At 43.6% G+C, this 23,586-nt stretch overlaps 3 protein-coding genes across 8 annotated transcripts in view; 1 reads left to right on the top strand and 2 right to left on the bottom strand.

Moving 5' to 3' along the window:
* Positions 1 to 13,675, bottom strand: part of LOC142571337 (uncharacterized) — a 151,868-nt gene extending 138,193 nt beyond the window's left edge. For 2 of the 5 annotated variants that reach the window (XM_075679606.1, XM_075679603.1), the window contains exons 1-3: positions 13,208 to 13,466; positions 12,443 to 12,618; positions 506 to 570 (exon numbers count right to left, since the gene is read on the bottom strand). In XM_075679606.1, the coding sequence (XP_075535721.1) occupies positions 506 to 570; positions 12,443 to 12,517 (140 nt within the window). In that variant the 5' untranslated portion in view covers positions 12,518 to 12,618; positions 13,208 to 13,466. The other 3 variants (XM_075679605.1, XM_075679604.1, XM_075679607.1) reach the window with 3 other exon arrangements.
* A 218-nt stretch (positions 13,676 to 13,893) lies between these two features.
* On the top strand, positions 13,894 to 15,091 carry MagR (Iron-sulfur cluster assembly 1 homolog MagR). Its single transcript, XM_075679616.1, has one exon. The coding sequence runs from the start codon at positions 14,124 to 14,126 to the stop codon at positions 14,511 to 14,513; it is 390 nt and encodes a 129-aa protein (XP_075535731.1). The 5' UTR covers positions 13,894 to 14,123; the 3' UTR covers positions 14,514 to 15,091.
* ClpX (Caseinolytic protease chaperone subunit) overlaps positions 14,664 to 23,586 on the bottom strand; it is a 38,003-nt gene continuing 29,080 nt past the window's right edge. For both annotated transcript variants that reach the window (XM_075679613.1, XM_075679614.1), the window contains exons 10-11: positions 22,061 to 22,153; positions 14,664 to 16,092 (exon numbers count right to left, since the gene is read on the bottom strand). In XM_075679613.1, coding sequence (XP_075535728.1) covers positions 15,913 to 16,092; positions 22,061 to 22,153 — 273 coding nt within the window. In that variant the 3' untranslated portion in view covers positions 14,664 to 15,912. The remainder of the gene's footprint in view (positions 16,093 to 22,060; positions 22,154 to 23,586) is intronic.

The raw sequence follows: 23,586 nt of genomic DNA on the forward strand, positions 1-23,586 counted from the left end.
GAACAAGACTAGATCAAATGTGTGAGTATTTTGTAAAGTAACGCCTAGCACTAGTGTGATCGGCAGCAATGATCTGACAGCATTTCTTCTCGCGGACAGAAAGAAAACACCGATCAGCGAGGCAGCTCGGATGGCTTGCAAGTACTACGTTTCGTTTGCTATTCGCACCGGCAAAACCGAGAAAAACAGTTCATTTCAGTCCACTTTAATCGTGTTTTTCGAAAACAAGCACACTATGACGAGCTGCGGCCAGATTGCAGGCGCCGTTGGCCGTCATTATTGCGGCGGTCAGCGACACGAGCCTACCGTCTCGTTCAGCCGTATTTCAACGGGGGCGAAATGCAAGAACATGCATGGGATTCACTAAGGTGACTGTTTGGGCATGTTGGTAGGACATGAATGCATATTTTTGTGCACAAGACGAGGACAAAGAAGAGGCTAAAACCACTTCACACTTCTTTGGTCGAAATTCCACAATACCAGTTTAAAAGTATTGATTTCTTACTTTTCGTCTAATGGCAAATCTTCAACACAGCTTCCTTCCACTCTTGATGCTGAGTCTGGAACATCCTGCATCACATGAAGCACACAATAGCTGACATTTTTGTTGTCTTCATTTCATTTACTGATAGATAGTTACAACAGTGCTACGAGCTTCCTTTACTCACTATAGCCAGGCACTAAAAGAACCTACAGCATTACACTGTTTTGGTTACTTCGAGTGCAATTATATTAACGAAAAATTGAAGGCCAAGCTGTCTGCACTCTATCTAAAGCTCAACCTGCTGTGCATGGAAAGCTATGAGGCGCAATAGAAAACTGCCACGTGTTACGCATGCACATGTTGGTGCCTTGCATTTGTCACATTGCATGGTACGACTGTGTGTATTGCATCTCAGTAGTTCCTTGCAGCACTGTGGAAGCTGCAAGACTCCTTAGCCAAGAGGAAGGCCCAAAGCCACTCAAAGTGTGTTCATCCTCACTATGTCATCTGCTCAGCATATGCTTGTCATCCTGTCAATACACGCCCAGCAAGGTGGAGAGCTGGGCTAGTTGGTATGGTTCCATTGGCACATGACAATGCAACAGATGGAACACATAATTTCAGTTGGAAATCAGTGCTCCTCCTGTCATTTTCTTTTCTCTTGTGTTTCATCTGTCGCACTGTCACGTACCAATGAACACACTCTCCCGATACATTCATGGAACAAATGTTTTGGTGCTGTAACCATAAGCTGCATTTACATGAGTGAGGAAGCAGGGCTTCACTTTATCTGCACTCTTTCCCGGCAGTTCCTTGCAGCTTCCTTAGATAACTGTCGGGGCAAACGCCCCTCTAAATATCTTTACTTGCACTGAATCGTCTGCTCAGCGTCTAGTGACAGTGGCATTTGCTCACCACCCGTCATCACGTATCATACTAGAGCAGAGTAGTAAATTAATGATGCAGTGAACAAGTAGAGAGCTCCACATCATCAAAGCATCACAAGTGCATATGCTGCAGTTATACCTGCTAAATTGAAATCAAACCGCTTTTATGGCTTGGCGCTGCCTCTGCAGGCCTAGCAGTGCCAAACAAACATTAGATCTCAATAATAACAGCAAAACAAACTTAATGATATGCCCTCAGCCCGAGACAAGACTAAGCAATGACTGTTTTCACTACTTATTTCTTGCTGTCAGGACAGAGATTAAGTACCAAGCACAAATTCGGACTGAAGCTGGCAGTCTGTGCTGTACGGGCTCTGCCATGTTGCTAAGCAAGCACATCAATGGGCAGTAAACACCAGAATAATTCTTGGTATATGACATGCATGCATAGAGGGCTTAATGTATCACTTATTGCTCTAATGCATCATGTACCAAGGAAAGCTAGAACTCTCTAACCCTGCCAATAATTAAACCGTTATGTTTGTAACTATATTCTGCTGGGCAAGAGCATTGCCTGTGTACACCTCATTCCTCCAGCAGCGCTGCAAGTTACTCATGAGACAGAGTATAGGTTTAATAATCAAAGAGGATGAATAAAAGCAAAATTGTGTCAACCCTTTCTGGTCTAATAATTTCTGTTGGAATAATAATGCCTTATAAGAAATATCAGATACAGGGAAAAGAAACAAACGAACAGAATTTTCAGAAATCCAAGTGTCCGCCTCTCTAATTCCATAACTTGATGACATTTTACTGCCAATAAGCATGTTCTCCTTGACAATTTAGGTGCACCATTGTGTCGAACCAAGCTCAGGTTGGGCCTCTGTGCTATATCCTTCAAGCCTCCTGCCCAAGGCATATCTGCTACCTTAGCTGGCATAAAAATGCTTTTGTAATAATTTGTGGCCAGATTTAACACTATTAAGATTGTGAATTAAGAAGTCCAAAGAACTATATGCCGTCTTCAACACCTCAAGTTGTAGGCAGGTCAGGAGAAAAACCGTCTATATGTTGGCAAGAACTCCACAAGAAACGTTTTTCTTTATTTTTGCCTGTCTTTAGTCATTCAGGGCAAAATATAAATTTCTTACTACAGTTATAAAATTCAGACATGAACACGATAAGGTTCCGTTGTGCTCATACGAAAACAAATCCACTTGTCGAAACATTGGCTCCAGCGGCATTCCTTGTTCAATCACTGCTGATCACATGTGCTACGAGGGCGAATCAGGAAGTCTTTGCCCCTATTTTTTTTAACTACACTATGGCTGTAAATGCGATGTCAACATATCCATTCCCAGCGGTGTGGAACTTTCTCAGACTGGCCCGGCCTTATCTGCCAGTAGCTCCACGGCACAGCACTGCTGTCAATTGTTGAAGATGGCGGTTGTGCTTCACACATCCACGGCGCATGAGCAATGAAGTGTAATTTGTTTTCTACGGAGCAAGGGATGAACACCATCTAAATACACAGGGAAATGCAGCCCCTGTATGGGGGAAGGTGCCTCACTTTGAGAAATGTGGGGTGGTGGCGTTGAGTTTGCGAAAGGCCATGCAACGATGAAGCCAAGACAGCAGTCCAACGGTTATTCCACGGTGAGCCGGCAAATTCTACCACAGGGGCATATCAAATTTCATGCTGTGAAGGGACAAACGTCTGAACCGGTGTGAGGACTATGTGGAAAAATAGTGTAAGGTAAGTAAAGTAGTACGTACATTTGCAGTTACCTGTATGTACCTGATTTTGGCTAATAAAAAATAGGGGCAAAGACTTTCTGATTTGCCCTTGTACAAAGTCACTCTTGATTACTCAAGTCAAGCTTTCAAGGTTGTGCTGCCTAATGGCCACACTTCACTCATCAGCACCACATTTACATAAGCTAATAAATATAGGAAATTAAGAAAGGCTATAATCTTTGACTTGAAAATTAGAAGAGCATGTTTGTCAAACCTATTTTCATCATTGCTTCAAGGAACTTATGCAAAAGCTTATAGTAAGCATTTTGCCCCTAACATGTGTTTATGCAAAGTAAAAATCTTCAATACCATTAGCCCCTGATAAAGAAGTACATATGCTTAAATTGAGACATACTACATTTGCTAAAGATATTTTTATTTATTTGTTTATTTAGCAATTGACACATTTTAAATTAATTCTGATCCCCTGGAGTCTTTAACAAGCATGTGAATAAAAGTATATCAACTTTTCTTTTTCCATTGGACTTATGAATGCCATGGCTTGGAGCTAAACCTGTGATGTCATATTTAATATTAGAATACCATAGCGAGTTATCTACTACAATGTGTAAACAGCTTCAGTGCAATGCTATGCTCAACTATTGCTCATATTTATATTTTAATGGTACGTAACAGATGGGCGATGCAGTAGCTCCGGAAACATAGCAAACCAAAATTTAGGCCATGCTGATGCAACAACTGGCAAAAGGATGCAGCAGCTGTGAAGTGAGGCCATAAATCAGGCAGAATTGTGCTAAAGGTAAACCTCCTAAGCCTATGCATCTCCTTCATCAGGGGTCTCCCACAGAAACTCGAGGAGAAAGGACGTGTCATTGGTGCATTTCGAAGTCATGACATAGTGAACTTCAGCTGCTGCCTCTTGCCTGGGCCTTCCGATAGGCACTTTGCAAGCAAATAATACATGTTTTACTTGTCCTATCTTCACTGCTGCTTTCTTCTATGGCACAAAACATTAACGCAAGGTTGCAATAAGTAAGACTTAAATGACTAATGCTTAGGCACAGGTGGTGGACAAAATACAGTTCACGGCTTCTCTCAATGATGCTGCGGCATACTCTCAATGGATGTCTTAACCCTTTACTGTCGAGTGCTGCCTACAGGCAAAATACCAGAAAAAAAGTTTTTTCTTGCCGAGTTACGGTATTGAGTACGAAGTTTCTGGCTAAGGCTACATTCACACCCAGTCTCAAAGCAGGAGGAAGTGGCAAAAACTTTTAAAAATCCATGTGGCTAGGTGGCAAAATGGACGGAAAACTAGGCGGTAAGCCCAATCGGTCACAGACCAATTTTTTCGCCATGGTGAACTGGAAAGTTGTTCCGCTTCACTGGAAGCTGCACTAGCATGGAAACGTCTAGTCATAAAATTTAACGTGGCACCAAAAGTGCCATGTTGAAACATGGCTGTGGTGGCTGATTGGCACGATGGCACCATAGAGCACCCTGTGCTCTACAACAAGAGTCACCAGCTTTACAAGGACACGTCTGTAAGCATTGCTCGCAATAGTATTCAACGTAGCAGGACTGGAGCTGCGGCAACAAAGCATTGGCGTGACCAAACTTCTCCTGTTATCGCAAAGCCGATTGAACCCACTACCACTGCTTCCAAGTTGTACACTTCTTCCATTGTTCATTGCCCATTTCTAGAAAACAACTAGCTAAAAGTATCAAAATTGTTCCTTCTTCCACTTCCATGGCAGACGAAAGTTGCAGATTATATGTGACGTTGCGAGAAATGATTGGTTTTAATGATGGATGGGTTAACGAATGAACATACCGCAATAAAAAGTGCCATCACGCAGACAAGCGTACACAGACTAGATGGGTGTAAGCGGAAGCAATAGCTGTGGTAGTGTCGAAACAAATGTGGACATCTTGGACATGCGTGGAAAAGATTTTCCGCCCGCTTTGGCCTTTCCGCCCACCTTGCCGCTTCCCAAATGTGAATGTATATTAAATATCTTTGGCCAACACTGAATGACAGGCAGCAAGTGTCATCTGTTGGTTTCGAGCAGAAACAAGGGATGAAGAAAAAGTTTGGCAAGTGACTCACTTTCTTTTGAAAGCACTGTCAGAGGAGACAGACCGATGTGAGATCTTCGGCTGCAGTGGTGTCACACACGTGATATGAAGCAAAATAAATGTACACCTATGGCTCATGTACTGCATGCATGCATTTACAAATTCCAAATGAAGCCTTAGGTGGCTTGGGGTGAAGCTCGCTTCCAGTTTTCTACCTGGAGTTTCCCCTATTGCTGAACAAATTTCCACAAAATATTTTTTCTTTTCGTTGAGTATGTGTACTCTCAACGTGTTTTGCATATTTAGATAAAAATGAATACCTTTTCTAGGTATTTAAATCTGCCGTCATTAAAGGGTTAAGTACTATAGAGAAAGGTACGTAGAGGTCTGCAAGAGTCGACAAAAGCTGTTACACTTACGTTATGTATACCAGTCAATCTAAATGAGTCATTTGTGTTGTAGCGGCGTGACTATCACCTTCAAAGCAGGCGAAGAAAAAGATGGGCTCACGTGCAGGTAGCGCGAGAATAGAACACGCTAGCGCACTCGACCCGAGTGGCCGCGGTGTCGGCCGCTCCTGAGATCCTGCGGCACCATGGCTGGCCCAAATAAACTATGGCCATGGCGACTACCTCTTTGTGCTGCCTCCCAGAATACTGTAAGTTGTTATGGGCTCATTCCAATAGCCATTTCAGTTGGCAATGTTGTCCACCGCTGCTGCCGGTGTCCATCACAGCTATCGCCAGAAATAAAAAAGAATCCCCAGTTCCCGCTGGAATGGGACCTGGGCTCTCTGCACGAGAGTTAGCTACTCTACCACTGCAGCATGCCAGCGCTTGCTAGATACTGCAGGAACATGCCCTATATACGTGTCCCAGTGCACGAGGGGTCACATGATGCGAGGTGCACGCCGCGTAGCATCGACAAGTGCACACTTTGCATTACAGTTGCATATTATTGCACCATGTGGCACGCCATGTAGCAGTTGCATAGGTAGCGGTACCAGGTAGCTAGAGAAGGTTTGAGGAAGAAAAAAGATTAAGGAGATGTATGCAAAAATGGCAGAATGAAAAATGTGTACAGCATACCTGATTAAACCAAGCAGGCTGACCGCCTCCCCCCCCCCCCCCCAAAGGATATCCCAATAAATGTGCATCATTATCAACAGCAGCAGCATCGTATGGTGCCACATGTCATGCGATGTGAAATGCGCACCACGTCATGTACATATGTGCAAACTTTTCACTATATTCTACCAGGTGTAATGAAATGTAGCAATTGCATTGCATCGTGCAATATGTCAAGGAATGTGACATGTGCGCCGCATATTCTCGATACCCGTGTTAACTCATAGGTACTTACTACTTGCTACTTTCCACTTCCTACTTGCTTGGGAATTCCGTTCTCGAATCCGTAACATCCTATTGCTACTTAGGTGTCCACATAACTTCCTCTCTTTCTTGGTCTCTTCATATTAGAAAAATAATTAGCAATGCAAACCGCTCGTTAGGCTACCTCCGGCGCAATTTTTCATTTGCTCCTGTTTCCTTAAAACTCCTCCTTTACAAATCTTTAGTCCAAAGTAAACTTGAATATGTCTCTTCCATCTGGGACCCAAGCACTGCTATATTAACCTCTGCCCTCTAGCTTGTCCAAAATAACTCTGTCCGCTTCATTCTAGGAAACTACAGTCGTACTGCCAGTATCACATTAATAAAAGAGTCCCTACAGCTTGCGTCACTCGCCTGTCGCCGCAAGTTTTCTCGCCTATGTCTCTTCCACAAAATATACTACAGTCCCCGCCCTACACAACGAACTTATTCTTCCTCCATCATACATTTCCCGTCGTTTCGATCATGCACAAAAGGTGGAAATAATGTTGTGCTTAATGCAAACATGTTATCAATCATTTGTACCCTGCACCTCACAGGACTGGAACCACCTTCCGGGATATCAGGCACGTCCACTGCTCACTATTCCCAGTTTCATAATGTTTTAAACACAAGTGTCTTGCAATGTAACTAACCAACTATGTAATTATATTTGTTATCGGTCAATTGCTTAAATTTTTGTTGCTTCTTGCTGTTATCTCATCTTTTTAGCTAACATTGTATTAGCAGAAGAAAAACCTGTATCATGTCTTTTTTCCCGTATGTGCCACTCCCCTCTGTAATGCCTCTGGCCCCGAGCGTAATACGAATCATCATCATCATCAGCCTGGTTACGCCCACTGCAGGGCAAAGGCCTCTCCCATACTTCTCCAACAACCCCGGTCATGTACTAATTGTGGCCATGCCGTCCTTGCAAACTTCTTAATCTCATCCGCCCACCTAACTTTCTGCCGCCTCCTGCAGCGCTTCCCTTCCCTTGGAATCCAGTCCGTAACCCTTAATGACCATCGGTTATCTTCCCTCCTCATTACATGTCCTGCCCATGTCCATTTCTTTTTCTTGATTTCAACTCAGATGTCATTAACTCACATTTGTTCCCTCACCCAATCTGCTCTTTTCTTATCCCTTAACGTTACACCCATCATTCTTCTTTCCATAGCTCGTTGCGTTGTCCTTAATTTAAGTAGAACCCTTTTCATAAGCCTCCAGGTTTCTGCCCCGAAGGTGAGTACCGGTGAGACACAGCTATTATACACTTTTCTCTTGAGGGATAATGGCAACCTGCTGTTCATGATTTGACAATGCCTGCCAAACGCACCCCAGTCCATTCTTATTCTTCTGATTATTTCCGTCTCATGATCCGGATCCGCCGTCACTACCTGCCCTAAGTAGATGTATTCCCTTACTACTTCCAGTGCCTCGCTACCTATTGTAAATTGCTGTTCTCTTCCGAGACTGTTTAACATTACTTTAGTTATCTGCAGACTAATTTTTAGACCCACTCTTCTGCTTTGCCTCACCAGGTCAGTGAGCATGCATTGCAATTGGTCCCCTGAGTTACTAAGCAAGGCAATATCATCAGCGAATCGCAAGTTACTAAGGTATTCTCCATTAACTTTTGTCCCCAATTCTTCCCACTCCAGGTCTCTGAATACCTCCTGTAAACACGCTGTGAATAGCATTGGAGAGATCGTATCTCCCTGCCCGACGCCTTTCTTTATTGGGATTTTGTTGCTTTCTTTATGGAGGACTACGGTGGCTGTGGAGCCGCTATAGATATCTTTCAGTATATTTACATACGGCTCGTCTACACCCTGATTCCGTAACGCCTCCATGACTGCTGAAGTTTCGACTGAATCAAACGCTTTCTCGTAATCAATGAAAGCTATATATAAGGGTTGATTATATTCCGCACATTTCTCTATCACCTGATTGATAGTGTAAATATGATCTGTTGCTGAGTAGCCTTTACGGAATCCTGCCTGGTCCTTTGTTTGACAGAAGTCTAAGGTGTTCCCAATTCTATTTGTGATTACCTTAGTAAATAGTTTGTAGGCAACTGATAGTAAGCTGATCGGTCTATAATTCTTCAAGTCTTTTGCGTCTTACTTATGTATTAGGATTATGTTAGCATTGTTCCAAGATTCCGGTACGCTCGAGGTCATGAGGCATTGCGTATACAGGGTGGCCAGTTTCTCTAGAACAATCTGCCCACCATCCTTCAACAAATCTGCTGTTACCTGATCCTCCCCAGCTGTCTTGCCCCTTTGCATAGCTCCCAAGGCTTTCTTTACTTCTTCCGGCGTTACCTGTGGGATTTTGAATTCCTCTAGACTATTATCTCTTGCATTATCGTCGTGGGTGCCACTGGTACTGTATAAATCTCTATAGAACTCCTCAGCCACTTGAACTATCTCATCCATATTAGTACTGATATTGCCAGCTTTGCCTCTTAACGCATACATCTGATTCTTGCCAATTCCTAGTTTCTTCTTCACTGCTTTTAGGCTTCCTCCGTTCCTGAGAGCATGTTCAATTCTATCCATATTATACATCCTTATGGCAACTGTCTTACGCTTGTAATACTAATAAACAAATTTAAATAAATAAACATGTTATGGCACCTCCTCGCAAGGTACGAACAGCTGCTGAAGAAGCAAATCATGGAATTACGTGCACAGCTGCAACCAGGCAACAGACCACTGTGAAGAGAGCAGCACAAGCTGCAACTTGCTGTCAACACCGGGCATACAGTTCAGTTCGTTCTCATGAAAATAATACAAAGAGATTTTGCCGCAAAGACCCCCTGGTGCGTGCTGATGGAAATGGAGCCCCTGGGGAGCCGCTCCTGGAGCTTAAGCTGCGACTGTGCTGCATGCGCCTTGCAGGCCTGGGAGTTTTTTGCAACGTGTTCGTTAGCTCAAAGTTCTGATTTAAGCACAGGATACAATGCAAAGCCCACAGTATTTTTCTTGATATGCTGGAGCCACGGGTTCTTGTTCTGTAAATGGGGCAAGTTTTCAGCTGTGGATGGTCTGACAAAGCAACTACTAAATTATTTACCACATTAATTAATGTTACTCAACTAACATTTTATTGCTTTTACAAATGCACTTTCCACAGCCAGAAATAAAGGTGAACCTCTTGTTCTAGTTTTCCACGACGTAGAATAATGTTTCAGACTTTATGAAATTCAGAAAGAGGCAAACAACATTACCTTGATATTTGATATGTAGAAAATATTTGCAGAAGAGAGTGGAAATTCCAACCATTTGGTCTATAGAGCATTTTGAGATTGGAAATTGCACAACTTTAGTAATACCACAGGTAGTAGCACTATTATGCTAATTACGCATCTGCAAGAGGTGCCTTCAGACTGGCTAGTGTTAGTTCTAAGAGTCCCTTTTTTAATGTGCTAAATCGTTTAATGAATGAGATGCGTGCTCGTGTCTGAATCGTTTACTTTTCTTTGTATAACTGCATGGATCCATAACTAGCCTATGGCTAAGGATCCAGACATTGTCGCATACCAGTTTTGATTATTTGAATAAAATTACTGTTGTTGTTGTTGTAAAGATACAGAATGTATAAATGCTTTGTGTGCGTGTACGTGTGTGTATGCATGCATGCATGAATTGCTGTAGAAGAGTTACTGTTTAACTTGCCAACAGTTAATGAACTGGAACTTCCGTGATCAGAGGCTTATTGGCTTGATGCCCCTGATAAGGGAAGTTCCAGTTTCGAAACTATTAGTAAATCAAACAGCAACTTTTCAATAGCACTTCACTGCACCTTTGTTTTAAGGTTCAACTACAAGCTGATCCATTGGACCCCACTATGCACTATATATCTTAGCATGAAGACTCTCGATTTTTTCCTTCTCTTTTGTTCATCTTATTCATGCATATATACGTATATACAGGTTGTCACAGCTAACTTTGGCCTGAGATTTAAAATATGCAAATGCCACGTAGCTGGACAAAACCAAGGTAATGTTGTTTGTCGTGGCTTGGAGATACTCAAATTATATTTTCATTCCACTTAATTAGATAATTAGTATAAATAAATTAATCAACTTCTCAAGAATTATAATTAGATGAAAAGTATCAGTGAAAAAATTGTAGAGCGACATGAAAACCTCCTGAAACAGCTTTCTGTTGCTCAATACATGCTACATAAAAAGTGTTTTTCCGAGTGTGAAAGAAGCCTGCAAATGCACGCAAAATTACCACATGACTGGCCGATTGAGGCACTTTGCGTGCATTTGCAGGCTAATTACCTAATTAGGCAAAATGAAACAAAACAAAAAGTTTGAGTATCTCCAAGCAATGGCAAACAACATTACCTTTGTTCTGTCCAGCTACATGGCATTTGCACATTTTTAAACTCCGGCTAAAGTTAGCTGGGGCACCCTGTATACAAAATAATTTTTTTTATATCACACAAACCTTTCAAATTTTTAACATTCCTCCTGTAGGGACAATATGTGTGGAAATGTAGCAATATTAAATTTTTTCAATACTGGCAATGCTGATGAAAATTCTGGCTTTGCTCTTGGTCACAAAGATAAACCGATTTAAAAAAAGCAGTGGCTCTCATCTAACATAAAGCAGGAGTCGTCAAACTTCAGTAATTTTGGCATATCATTTTCAGAAATGGTCAGAGCTCAGGTTCCTGCATATGTTCAGGCCACGGAAATTACTGATCATTGAGACGTAAATGGCCGTACAGCTATAACTTTCCACGAATGACCTTAAAGTGCATCATTCCAATGATGAAAGTGAGAAAAATTACAGCAGTGCAACATAAAATAACATGGCACAGTATGTCAACAGCAAGGCAACAGAGGGGTTTAACAGCGGGGTAACAATAAATAAAAAATGCTCAAGCGGTGAAACCGACATATGAATTACTGCTGTTTTGCATGAAACCTATTGGTGTAGCAGAGCTGACAGCTATTCAGCTGCAAAAGCAGCAACGTGCTCTGTCAGTGTGACAACTGCCAAAGTCAATAATGCGCATGTGGTGGATGTACAACACTGTGCACGCTGTGGCCATGTGGGGCTACTGCTTCATGGAAACACAGCATTCTATTGGACCGAGCGTTGGGGGTGGGTATCACTGTGCGCCCTTCAATGGGACATAAGGGCATCAGTGGAGGGAACAATAGCTGGCAGCTATCCAGGAAGGAACACGCCTACAGCAGGTGATAAGATAGCTGTACAACTTTCACCATCTCACATTCAGCAAATGCCTTCGTGAGTGACATCTACTGAGCACGTGCAAGTGACAGCAGTGGACATGCTAGGAGAAAGCAAGTGAGAGAAACCATGTAAACAATACACGACAGACTTTTGTGAATGCACAAGCACACACAACGAAACATCTTCCAGGAACCCCTTATTCATTTCACAATTTTTTAATATTCCACAAACTGCCATTTTTCGTTAAAGTGATTAAAACAATGCAGTCACTTTTGAGAAAAATTGTACTTTGTTGCACTTTAGGTATTCGAATTTCATAAAAGTGCAGGGGCACGCATGCGCCTGTTGCGACACGGTGGTTCTGTCGTGGGCTACTGAGGCACACCGTGCACAGATCAGCAAGCAAAGCAACTCAAGAGCAGGATAATATGCACTGAGTAGGTGTACTCATCGACCCTTTATGTTAAGCCCTAGATGTCCATTAAAGAGAGTACCCGGTTTCGTGTAGCGAAACCTTCAATCGCGCTGTTCGTGAAGCAATCGCACCCGAAACGTGTTCACGGCCCGCACTCGAGGTCTTCGAGAGCAGCAGGCACCCATAGTCTAGCAACCCGATTGCAAGTAGCGCGCAGGACTTACCATCAATTCGCCCTCAGACGGCATAAACGTCCAATCTCCGGGAAGGTCAGGATCGCTTTGGCTGGAGACATCCATTGTCGTACGATGCCAGCTTCTCCAACAGCGACAATCCGGAGAGAGCTTGCCAGCTCAAGCCATAGAATTTTGTCGCTCCAAGTGCTGCCTTTCGCTTTCAGCTAGAGCAAATGCGGCAAAGGAAGACGTAGCTGAAGGCTCCGAAACTACCCAAGTTCCTAAATAAAAAATGCGATCAAGAGCGACCAAATACCTCAAAAACTCCTTTCGATACCAAACCAACTCGTACGTCGGCGAGCAGATACAAACAGCAACGCAACCTACAAGGCTCTAAGCGAGCTACGCAGCACGCTCTCTCACAAGACGTAAGGACACGTATCATAAGAAAAGCCGTTTTCGAATTGCCCTATATCCACCGCACTTAGCCCAAGTCGAGTTCCGATAACGTTTCTCCCTCACAGGACTCGTTATGCTCACTGGTAAGAGTACCAGAGGAGTTGCATGATCAGCGCAGCGAAAACGTTCGACGCGCCATGTGGAGGGACTATGCAACAAGCCAGCTGGCTAGTGACAGATACGAATCGTTACCTATGTAAACAATTGATGTCAGTGTTCTGCAATGTCTCCCACAATCGCACAGACGGCGGCAAGTTCATGCATACAACCTTATTTACACGATTGTCCTGCACTCTTTCCGCTGCGGCGATATATTTCCAAAATAAATACAATCGTAAAAGCCAGCAACCTCACCAAAAAGCACACGAGCTCATCCCGTCATTTGTAGTACCAGCTGCACCGCACAGCGCAAAAGCGGAGAGCGACCGCCTGGCCACAGAACATGGAGGAAGGAAAACAGAAGGATCGCAGTTACGTAGTTTTTGCCTCAAAACATAGCGGGGCTATGGTGGAGCTAAACCACCGTGGGCTAAACCGTAGAGTTTCTCACTATAAACTCTGTGGGCTAAACCACCGGCGAAACGTGCCAACCGTGGAGCCAATGTATTGGTATGCATTGCTGAGGCCTGCGACAGCTGCAGGCAGGTATAAATGGCCTCTAAGATTACCATCGCGAGTTTCCGAGGCACTGATAAAATCCACTGCATAATAAAACCATTTATTCTAGCCATTGTCTTTAAGAGGAAACTAGTATGTTAATAAAATGTAATATTTGCCTTGATTCTGGCATGTACGTACCCACAAGCGATGCGTCATGTCCAAATCTACGCCTGATAAAAATCGATCTCAAAGGCCCTACTACATGGCGCTACTTTTGTTGACTGCATGCAACTAAAATTACGTCATAAACGCCATGTTTTTACCACTATTTCTTACGTAAAAACAATTTTAATATAAACAGCTCACTCATGTTTTTTGCCATATTAGTTCACTGACGAGAAAACAGAAGCACAAACGGAACTTTTGGCGGAAGGGGGTTTGTTTTACCGCCTACGACGAAGGCGCTGCTGAGACGCTGTGGCGAGTTTCTGTCCTTTCACTTCGCTATCACAGCGCTACTGTACTAACTATACTTTATTATGTTATTCGTCAAGATCAACCACGGGAGCAGCAGCAACCCTTTACTCATGGAGAAAATATGAAATAGTGTATATGTGCCTCGCCAGTGCAGCTGCACTGACGTGAAGCTGGTCAAGCCTTTCGGCACAAGATGGCGTCGAAGCTCACAGCTACTGTGCGTGCAGTGGGCTCGAAGCGGCTCAACGTGCCACAACGGGCCGCGCTCGTACTTACCAAAACAGCGGTGGATCGCGTCAAGACTTTGCTAGCCACAAACAAAGACTTCATTGGGTTGCGAGTTGGCGTTAAACATCGGGGCTGCAATGGCCTCACGTACGTTTTAGACTACGCCACTGAGAAAGGCAAGTTCGACGTTGAAGTGCAACAGGACGGAGTCAAAGTTTTCATCGACGCCAAGGCTCAACTAACACTTCTCGGCACAGAAATGGATTACGTTGAGACAGAGCTATCCAGCGAATTTGTTTTCAACAACCCTAACGTCAAGGGTACCTGCGGTTGTGGCGAGAGCTTCACTGTGTGACCTTTAATGTGTTTTGATGCTTGGGTGTAACGAAGCAGAGATTTTTTTTTTTTTAATAGAATAAATTATACTGTTTCATTTATTTTTAGCTGTTTCACCAGCGGCTGAGTGGTGCGAGCGTTGCAATGTAAAAAAATTTGTGAAGCAAACTTGCAAAACCAAGTTTTTATTTCCATTTACACCATTTAACAAGTGCTGCGACTCAGCCACGCTATAGCACAGTATCATACAGGTTTTTCTATTTTGACAATGTTCTCCCATGAAACTAAAATGCTGCTTTCGCGCATGTTGAATGTTTTGCACCACAGCAGTAAGCAGTTTAATGTGAGAACAGCGCGAGAGACTGGGACAAATAATGGCACACACGTGTTCATCCCCGTCTCGCGCGCTGTTCTTTTATAAACGTGGCCTACCGACATGCCCAAGTCAAAGCAGTAAGCGGAGTTGCAGAAAGGCTTAATATTTGTAGGTGAACGTAAATCATGAGCACCCACTTGAGCTTCAGAAATGAAAAATAATCAGCCACAAACCAACGGGCATTTTGCTCTGAAAATGAATTACTTCAATAGATTTTAAAAGGTGCTCCAAAAGATGTTTCCACATTTGGCTTGTTCTCAGTCAAGGTCATGCCTCTTGTCTCTTGTCAACATCTGAATTTTGCATTCACAACATTCAGATGTTAAGTTCAAGCAGATGTTCAGCACTGCACTAAAAATTTATTCTGTGTTCCGCAACGTGATCGCAGCATGGCATCCCTCGAAGGTTGTCTACACTGAGAACTAGGATCCAGACTCTCCACACTGTCTAAAACCCTGAAGCTCAGTGTTGCCAAAATCTCTTATCCGCAACACTTCAGCAAGTGCAGCACAAAATGTGATTTGTCTTTCAAGAACCCATACTTTGGTCTCAAGCTGCCCTTGAGGATACTGACAAAAAAGTGAGATCAATTGGTTGCAATTCGTACTATGTTGCCTAGTTGACCTGCTGCTGCTCTGGCATTCTGAGCATGCAGTTCAATTTACCGGCACAATCACAATTTTTACAGTTCACAAGTGTGCACAAGAGCTAAGGCATACTCTCGAAATTCATTCCATCGATCTATCTATGAGAGATGAAATGGAAATGTTTCTGGTGCACAACAGCAAATAATTTTGGAGGATAACAAACAATGGGGGTTTCAAACCCAACAGCTTTCCACAATGGGAATCTCGCTCCAAGATGCAGGAGGGTACTTGTGGCTTTTTCACCGTATTTTTTTTTTTTTTTTCGACCTGATGGGTCTTCGTACATCACCCCTTTCTCTGGGTGCATTTTTTGTTTTCATTTCTGTTTTGTCTGGGATAAACAGTCCTGTGCATGGGGTGAACACACAGACAAGTATTTTTGCAACCAACCATCCCTAGGAACTGACAGCCCGTTCCTGGTCAGCAGAGGGGCTGTCGTCGTAAAATTCCCGTTCAACTGGCCGGCCACGAATGTACAGTGGGGCACACTTTCCCATGGCACAGTCATGTGTAATGTGCACACTTGTCACATCAGAACCTGGGATCTCGAACATGGGTTCCAGAAGGATGGTCTCCTACAAGCGAAACATGGAATGCTGTGATTAATGTTCATGCGACAAAGCATATTTTCCAATCTACTACAATGTCAGGACAGCTGGTCAAACACTGCAGCAAGGTTCAGTATGCTTGAACATTGAAGTACAACACACTAAAAAAAGACAGCAGTTTCAACAATCCTTTGGTTGCTGTAATAACATTTTTCCGAAACGCCTCAACCCCATAACACATTCACTGCGACGTGGATCACAGCAGTTATTCCTCCCTCTGTGCATCTGTACAGGACTTTCCTGCAGTGTGCAAGCAAATATTTGCTAGAAATTAATGGGGAGGAAAAATTGTTGCCTCTGATCTGATGCACTGTGCACCATCTCTCTGCAACTTGAGGAAGTTTCAAAGAGCACAACTCCCTGGTGACCCATAGGTGGGTCATGACACACCAGGGGAACATGACAAGTGACCCACCGGTCGATCATCGCACACAGGAATCAAGACTTCAAAGAGTGCAGCCGCAGTGAATGTGTTAAGTGTTTAATTAGGCCTAACCTCTTATTGAAAATCATGCCTCGACTTCTTGAAATGCTTAATTGAGAAGCTTGTCAACTCTGCGACTGTGAAGCATTGAAATACGGCCTTTAAATGTGCCTCACCGAAAATAATTTTAATGCCCAAGGTTCCTTTGTAAAGAAACCCCACTTTGTGAGCTTGACTTTCATGCTCTTGTGTTCAGGGAACACAGTTCATTTTTTTTTATCAGTTGCATCAGTAGTCACTGTATTTACATTGTGATAACTACAAATACTATGTTGTCATAATATGCATGTAACAATATTCTACTATCAAACGACAAATGCACATCAGTCAATATATAAGATGCAGTGCTCCAGCAAAGGTCTAAATTTCTGCACTAGTTGACAAGCTTGCATATTTTTTTACTACTTTAAACATCCCCCCCCCCCCCCTAGTCAGCCAGAATATAAAAATAGTCTGAACACAGCTTGCACTATTTGTAAGAGGTAGCTGCACTGCACTCAACTGTTGAAACAAGTACACTGAAAGCTAGCATTCTCAGAAATAAGTTTACCACTAAAGAGCAGTACATGACAAAAGCTTGACCAAATATGCAAAGCTGACTTGTTTTGTTTGTTGCAACGAGTGAGTTGTGGGCTTTAACAAACCAAAGCAACATAATGGCTTGAAAGACACCGTCGTGGATTGCAGTAGATTAATTTTAATGGCATGGGGTTTTTAAGGTGTACCCAGGGTATGGTACATGAGCATTTCTGCATTCCACTCTAATCAAAATGTGGCCACTGCAGCTGGGAACGGCACAGTCATAGTAGGCAAATGGCATGTCGTTGATTACTTGAACTAGCAGTATCCTCAGCATAGAAGACGCACCATGTGTTGACCATGAATATGCCTATCTGCAGTTGAAACAATGGAGACAGAAATAATGAAGGTAGTTCTACTAAATGTTCAAGACCATGGCTTCAGACGTCTAATAAGCAGAACATATGCGTGTTTCGTGGCAGTGACCGTGGCTACTCTGCACTTATTTGAATGAAAGTAAGCCTCGCATATTTCTTGCCAATATCGGTGTTTATATGTGCTTATAATGAATACAGTCAATGTTCGATGTTCCAGACGGCCGATAATTTGGACTCCTTCACGGCACTGTCATGTACCCCACAGACCCAATATGCAGAAACGTCCGAAATTTCAGACGATCAAACCTTTTGCCGTCTCATTTTCTGGACTTTTTACCCCCAACTGCAGCACCCATCACCACCACTTTGATTATCTCGCGGCCTCAAACCCCAACTAAAGATGGCTAGATGGGCAGGCGTGCCGACCGGCGTAGTTCACTGCTTCTCTGCATCACAACAGCAGGAGCAGCACTGCAGTCAAGGGGCTGTCGTCTGCTACTCAGTCTGTTGTTGTTGTGCGCCTGTAATATTTAAATAAGTTACTTTCACACTAAAACTTGAAAGAAAGTGGTTAACGTATGGTGAGAGAATGCATAAAGGTGTGAAGTTTCTAGAATGAGTCATTTTGAAAAGCAGTCTGTTCACATGCAGAAGGCATGGTGTGCTGCACTCGCAGTCACAATAGTTCTCGGAGTTCCCGTAAATCACGTAGACGTTTAAGGAGAAAAGTGAATACTGTGGGTGATGTTCATGAATACCAAGCTCCTGAGGCTTGGAGACAGAGTGAAAGTGTTCCTGCAAAGAAGAAAACTAGTGTATTTCATTGAGTGTATGACAGGCCGGAAGATTGTGCAGATTTTGAGGGTGTATCTGCAGCTTGGTATCTTCAACGCTACCTGACACTACGGCTTACATATAAAAGCGAATTCTCCCTAAAATAAAAAGCCAGACACTGACCGAATGCCGGCCGTTAAAAGAGACAGCAAGCCACACTTGCACACGCCTCAAGCAAATAGGATGTGAATGAAAATGGCACGTGTTGTGTATATATACTGGCGCAGAATAAGTATGTGTAGACAAGTGACGAAGTGAACATGTTGAAAGAAGACCGACAAAATGATTCTGTGTGGGAAGCTTGAAGTTTTGCCAAGTATGACAACAAATATCAACATAGCAGCAGAAAATTCAGCATGAAGTACAGTGGCTGCGGTTCAAAAGAAAACGACTGCCACGAGCACTGGCTTATGTTTCTTCCTTCCTCCATAGCTCAGGCCTACCAGATTGGCCGGTTTTGAGCAGCGCAAACTCGAACTCATGACCAGCACCACGAAGCTAGCCACTTGCTTGGCTGAACTTTAATTCTTGTAAAGAGCAAGAATAACTTAGCTCCTGAGCATACTCAATAAAAGAAAACCCTACGCTATGCTGGGATGCTGTGAGGCAGTGTCGTATTTAATTTAAAGCTACAGTTTGCTGTAAAAGCTTGGTGTGGCTGGTTTGCACGTGTGACTGACTATTACCCCATTACATTCAAATACACATTTGCACTTTCATCAAGAGTACAAACTGTGAATTTGCATGCTACAAATTACCCCTCTCATGGAGTTTATCAAAGGTCATTGAGCAAAGTAAGAAATAGTTTTTTTTTTTTTCACAAAAACAAGTTCATTTGTAATGTTAAAAAAGATTGTTGATTTATGCTGCAAACGTGACCATCTCAACTACAATGGCACCCATACAACAAAATAATGACACCAAGGGCTTTAGTAGTGCGGATGACAATATTTATTCGATTCTAGTTTACATTCCTTCAAACAAAATCATTTCCCAGACGCATTTCGTGGTATAAGAATACTGCCTGCGCAAATTACATTCGCATACAGCACCTGTACATAACTGTCTTTTAGAACAAATTTCGCCTCTCTTGGTTTTTAAGAACTCATCCAAGGTTTAGTTTGTTTGTGCAGAACTTGTGCTCCTCCTCGTATACTCAAGTTTAACTTATTCACTGAACTAAACAGTGTTAAGCAGTCTATATTTCTGCCTCTCAAACCGTGAAACAAGAAACTGACGAACAAGGCAAGTACGTTAGCTTTGCAAATGACAGAGCTCCGCTGCATTCAGAAATTTGAAACTGTGATTTGTAATCGTAATTTGTAAATGATCTCACCGTGAAGACAGTTTGCAGTTTAAATAAAGTGATAAATGTGGCACAGTTGCACTGTAAGATGGCCGCAGCAGCATGCGACTCACACCGTTTGTGACAGGCCTCTGACTGAAGTGCCACGTTTGTCATGATGAAGCAGAGAAGCGCTGAACCATGCTTCCCGCCCGGGAGATGGCACACCTACCCATCTAGCCACTATAACCGTACCCCACTCCTGCATGCTGGTCCGCTAGCCATAGCCGGCCGTAGCACCGCGGCCACAGTATCGTATTAAAACCTCAAACCAGCACTCTTGCTCGCCAATCCATTGGCAGCCGCAGCCAGTCGTAACTATGGGCATAGCCCTTTGTGTTTATCCATATGTTGTTTGGTTAGCTTTGTGGTAGGTCGTGTGGCTGTGTTGTGCTTCTGTGCGCTCTCTTTGATGTTCGCTAAGAAGCTTCCCGCTGTTTGGTGCTGCACTTTTCATCAAGCGGATTCACTGCTGACAGTGATGGCGCCTACTAGGTATGCCTTCATCATTTTCGCCCATGGCTTCAAAGTGTGCAAAGCCCGATCGTAGGCTGACGATGGAAAAAAAAGCTGCCATCGTCAAGCAAGTTGAAAGCGGCCAGTCACAAGTCGACGTGGGCAAGAAATTTGGAATTCCAAAGCAAACGGTTTTGGATTTCATAAAAAACGAGTTGAAGATCTTGGAAGTGGCCGGAAAGTCAACTGGGGCTAAAAAAAAATTTGAGTCAAGGCGTTTATCCGAAGCTTGAGGAAGTGCTCCTCGTGTGGCTAAATACCATGATCGCAAAGTGAATCCTGGTCTTGGGTAGCATCTTGAAGCAAAAGGCGGAGGCTTTCGCACTTCAAGTGAACGTCGAAGATTTGAAGTTCAGTCATGGCGCAGCTCAGAAATTATTGAGAATTGTAATTACCCCAAGTTTAAGATGTGCAGGGAAATTGGCGCTGTCAATGATTCAGCCGTCACACAGTATCGGAATGAAAACCTACAGTCTTTGTTGCAGCAATTCGCACCTTAGAACATCTTTAACTGCAATGAAACTGGACTGTTCTACAAAATGTTCCCAGAGAAAACACTTGCATTTATTGGTGATCCCTGCCATAGTGGCAAACAAAGTAAAGAGCATAGGACCGTCTTTGTTGGCAGCAACATGCCGGGCAGCAAGAAGCTTCCAATGCTCCTCATAGGGAAATCGAAGAATCCAAGGTGTTCTAAGGGGGGAAACCCTACCTGTTCACAACAGCAATCCTGCAGCTAATGGACCAAGGCGTGATCCACAACCTGAAGCTTTTGTACAGGTCACGTGTGGCTCAGCCGCATGGCGCTGTGCTCAGACAGCGGCAAAAGTTTCACTGTTGACCTTAGGTCTGCTGTCGGCATGCTTGGGGACTTGTGGAAGGCAGTTACACAAGAAGCGCTTTGCAACTGCTTTTGCCATATGCCCTTCACACTTGGCACCGAGACAGTTGTCTCACCCGGAGAGAATGACAGCATGTGTGATCAATCTCCTTCTGTGGACTTTGTGTTCGACGACCTGTGCACTGCTGGCATTTCGATTCAAAGCAGGATAACATTTGAAGGATTCACCAACGCTGACAAAGATCTCGAACTGTATGCGGAGTTGACGCCAGCACTGATCACGCTATGATCAGTGTACAGTGATGATGTGATTTTGGCTGGAATTGAAGGAAACATCATCGCATGCAAGCGGAACCCATGCAAAAGCGAATCAACGATTTTATTGCGGGCTAAAGCAGTAACAGGCAATGTTGACCCAGCTGAAGATAGCGCCAGCTACATTGAAGACACTCACTGTCACAGTTTTAGAAATTTTTATAAACAAATTTTTTCAGAGCCGCCTCAACAATACATTGGCAGAGTTGCACAAGTCTGGTACTCCATCATTGACTCTCTCCATTCAAGAAATACCTATGAAGTGTTGTGCTTTCTACCTGCACTCTTTTTTTTAGACTGCACAATTTTTCGGACGTTTTCACAGTCCCTTGGGAGTCCGAAAACTTAGACGCTGACTGCATAGGTTATAACAAACGAATTTCAGTGATGGATGTGACTTCGTTATAGCTAGCTTTGACTGTACACTAAGTAATCATGCATCTGCAGCCAAGACAAAGGGCAATATCAATCCTGTGGTCGTTCTGAGAATCTGTGTTTATGCACATAGTAACACCATGAAGGTTATTGGCATAACAGCAGGTCCTGTTGGATTAGGCTGCCTATTGCTGAATAAAAAACAATCACTTATCAAAACTCCTTTTGTTGCTTTTCAAGAATCTCAAGAAAATTGAACTACTCTGTACACCTGTCGCAGACAGCTTTGCAATGTAGCCAAAAATAAGTCAGTATGTTGTGCTGCTCACCATGATTGCCCGCAGTCCTCTCGCACCGGTCTTGCGCTCCATGGCCAAATGAGCAATCGCTCTCAATGCCTCTGGCTCAAAGGTCAGTTCCACCTGAAAAAGAAATTCAAATTTGGAGCACATTCTCCAAGCCAAACTGTGTAACTCGTGGAGATTGCGGTGCACCCTGTCACATCTGTGCAAGCGTTTGCTTATTCTGTCGTCCCTACGCCTCTACATTTTCACCTGCGACGCTTATCGGGGTGGCTTTTTTCACAGACCTGTTTTCAGCAGTGGCGCATTGCACGACCAACCACGCTGGCTGTGGCAACATGATTGGCTGGGCAAGCACACGAGAGAACCTCTTCAGGACAGCACCAACTGCATACATGTTTTTTCTCACACCCGCCGACCCCTTTGTTTTGGGCTTCGCTCAGACCCGAGCTAGCCTATGGTGCCTCACAGCTTCGACAAGTACTTGCCTGGTGTTGCACCTTTTCCGAATGCTATGCCAAAGAGCCGTGCCTAGTGCTTGCGCATGGTCATACTACACCAAGCCACACTTATCCGAGGCCCAAGCCAATGGAGATTGCCTCAGCTCTCATGAGCAGGCTCGCCGGTCATCGCGAGAGCACGCAGCATATAGCCACAGGGACACTTTTCCCTTAGCGGTGAGTCGCGAAGAGCCATTCTCCCACAGCGACGTGCTAGTGACCGTCTTTTCTGTAATTTTCACCGTAGGAGTGGGGGCCTCCTTGCTTCCCATGCCACCTTGGGACCAGGCATCTGTGCAGTAATGGGTGTCGCCAGAGGCAAATAAGCCTGTCTTCGTTAACTCTTTGAGGGTCAATGCTGTAAATTTACGCTGTCACAAAGAAGTCCCAAATGGTCGATGCCATATGTTTATGGCACCGTCTGCATGCTCGCCCATCTGTTGCTCATAGGGGTGCAATTACATCAGTTCACAGGCAGGCACTGGTATATACAAACAATGCAGCTGCGTACAAACGATGCTGCCATGCCTATGCTTCTTTTCTCAAGACTCGGCCCAGAAAAACTAATTGTCCCTCATTGGTGACAAAATAAAGGATTACTGCAAGTCTCTCGCCCGTTTGGTTTATATGGCGGGTGCACAACCATCTAGTTTACTTGTGTGTGCTTACCGAATCCTGCTTACACACATGGCTCGATTATGCTAGGGGCGTGCGCGCTGGTTGCTGTGCTGCAAGCGATTCGAGCAGTGATTCCTCCGATGCGAACTAATAGTCTACTACTCAAGTGCCGAATCAGAATATATCTATTTCAGTGTATCTGTATTTTTATTCCTATTATACGTTAGGGTGTGCAAATATTCGAAAATTTCAAATATTATTGAATATGATATATTTAATATTCGTATTCGATTGGATACTAATATTCTAAACAAATCGAATATATTGCTTGCCACACGGGAGCAAACATGGTTCTTAGCATTTCTTTTTATCTAATCTAATGAAGTGTATATGAATTTCTGCTGAATTTTGCAATAATTTCATGCTGCTGGTGAA

This window comes from Dermacentor variabilis, chromosome 2, assembly GCF_050947875.1.
Source record: "Dermacentor variabilis isolate Ectoservices chromosome 2, ASM5094787v1, whole genome shotgun sequence".
In the NCBI taxonomy this organism is placed as follows: Eukaryota; Metazoa; Arthropoda; class Arachnida; order Ixodida; family Ixodidae; genus Dermacentor; species Dermacentor variabilis.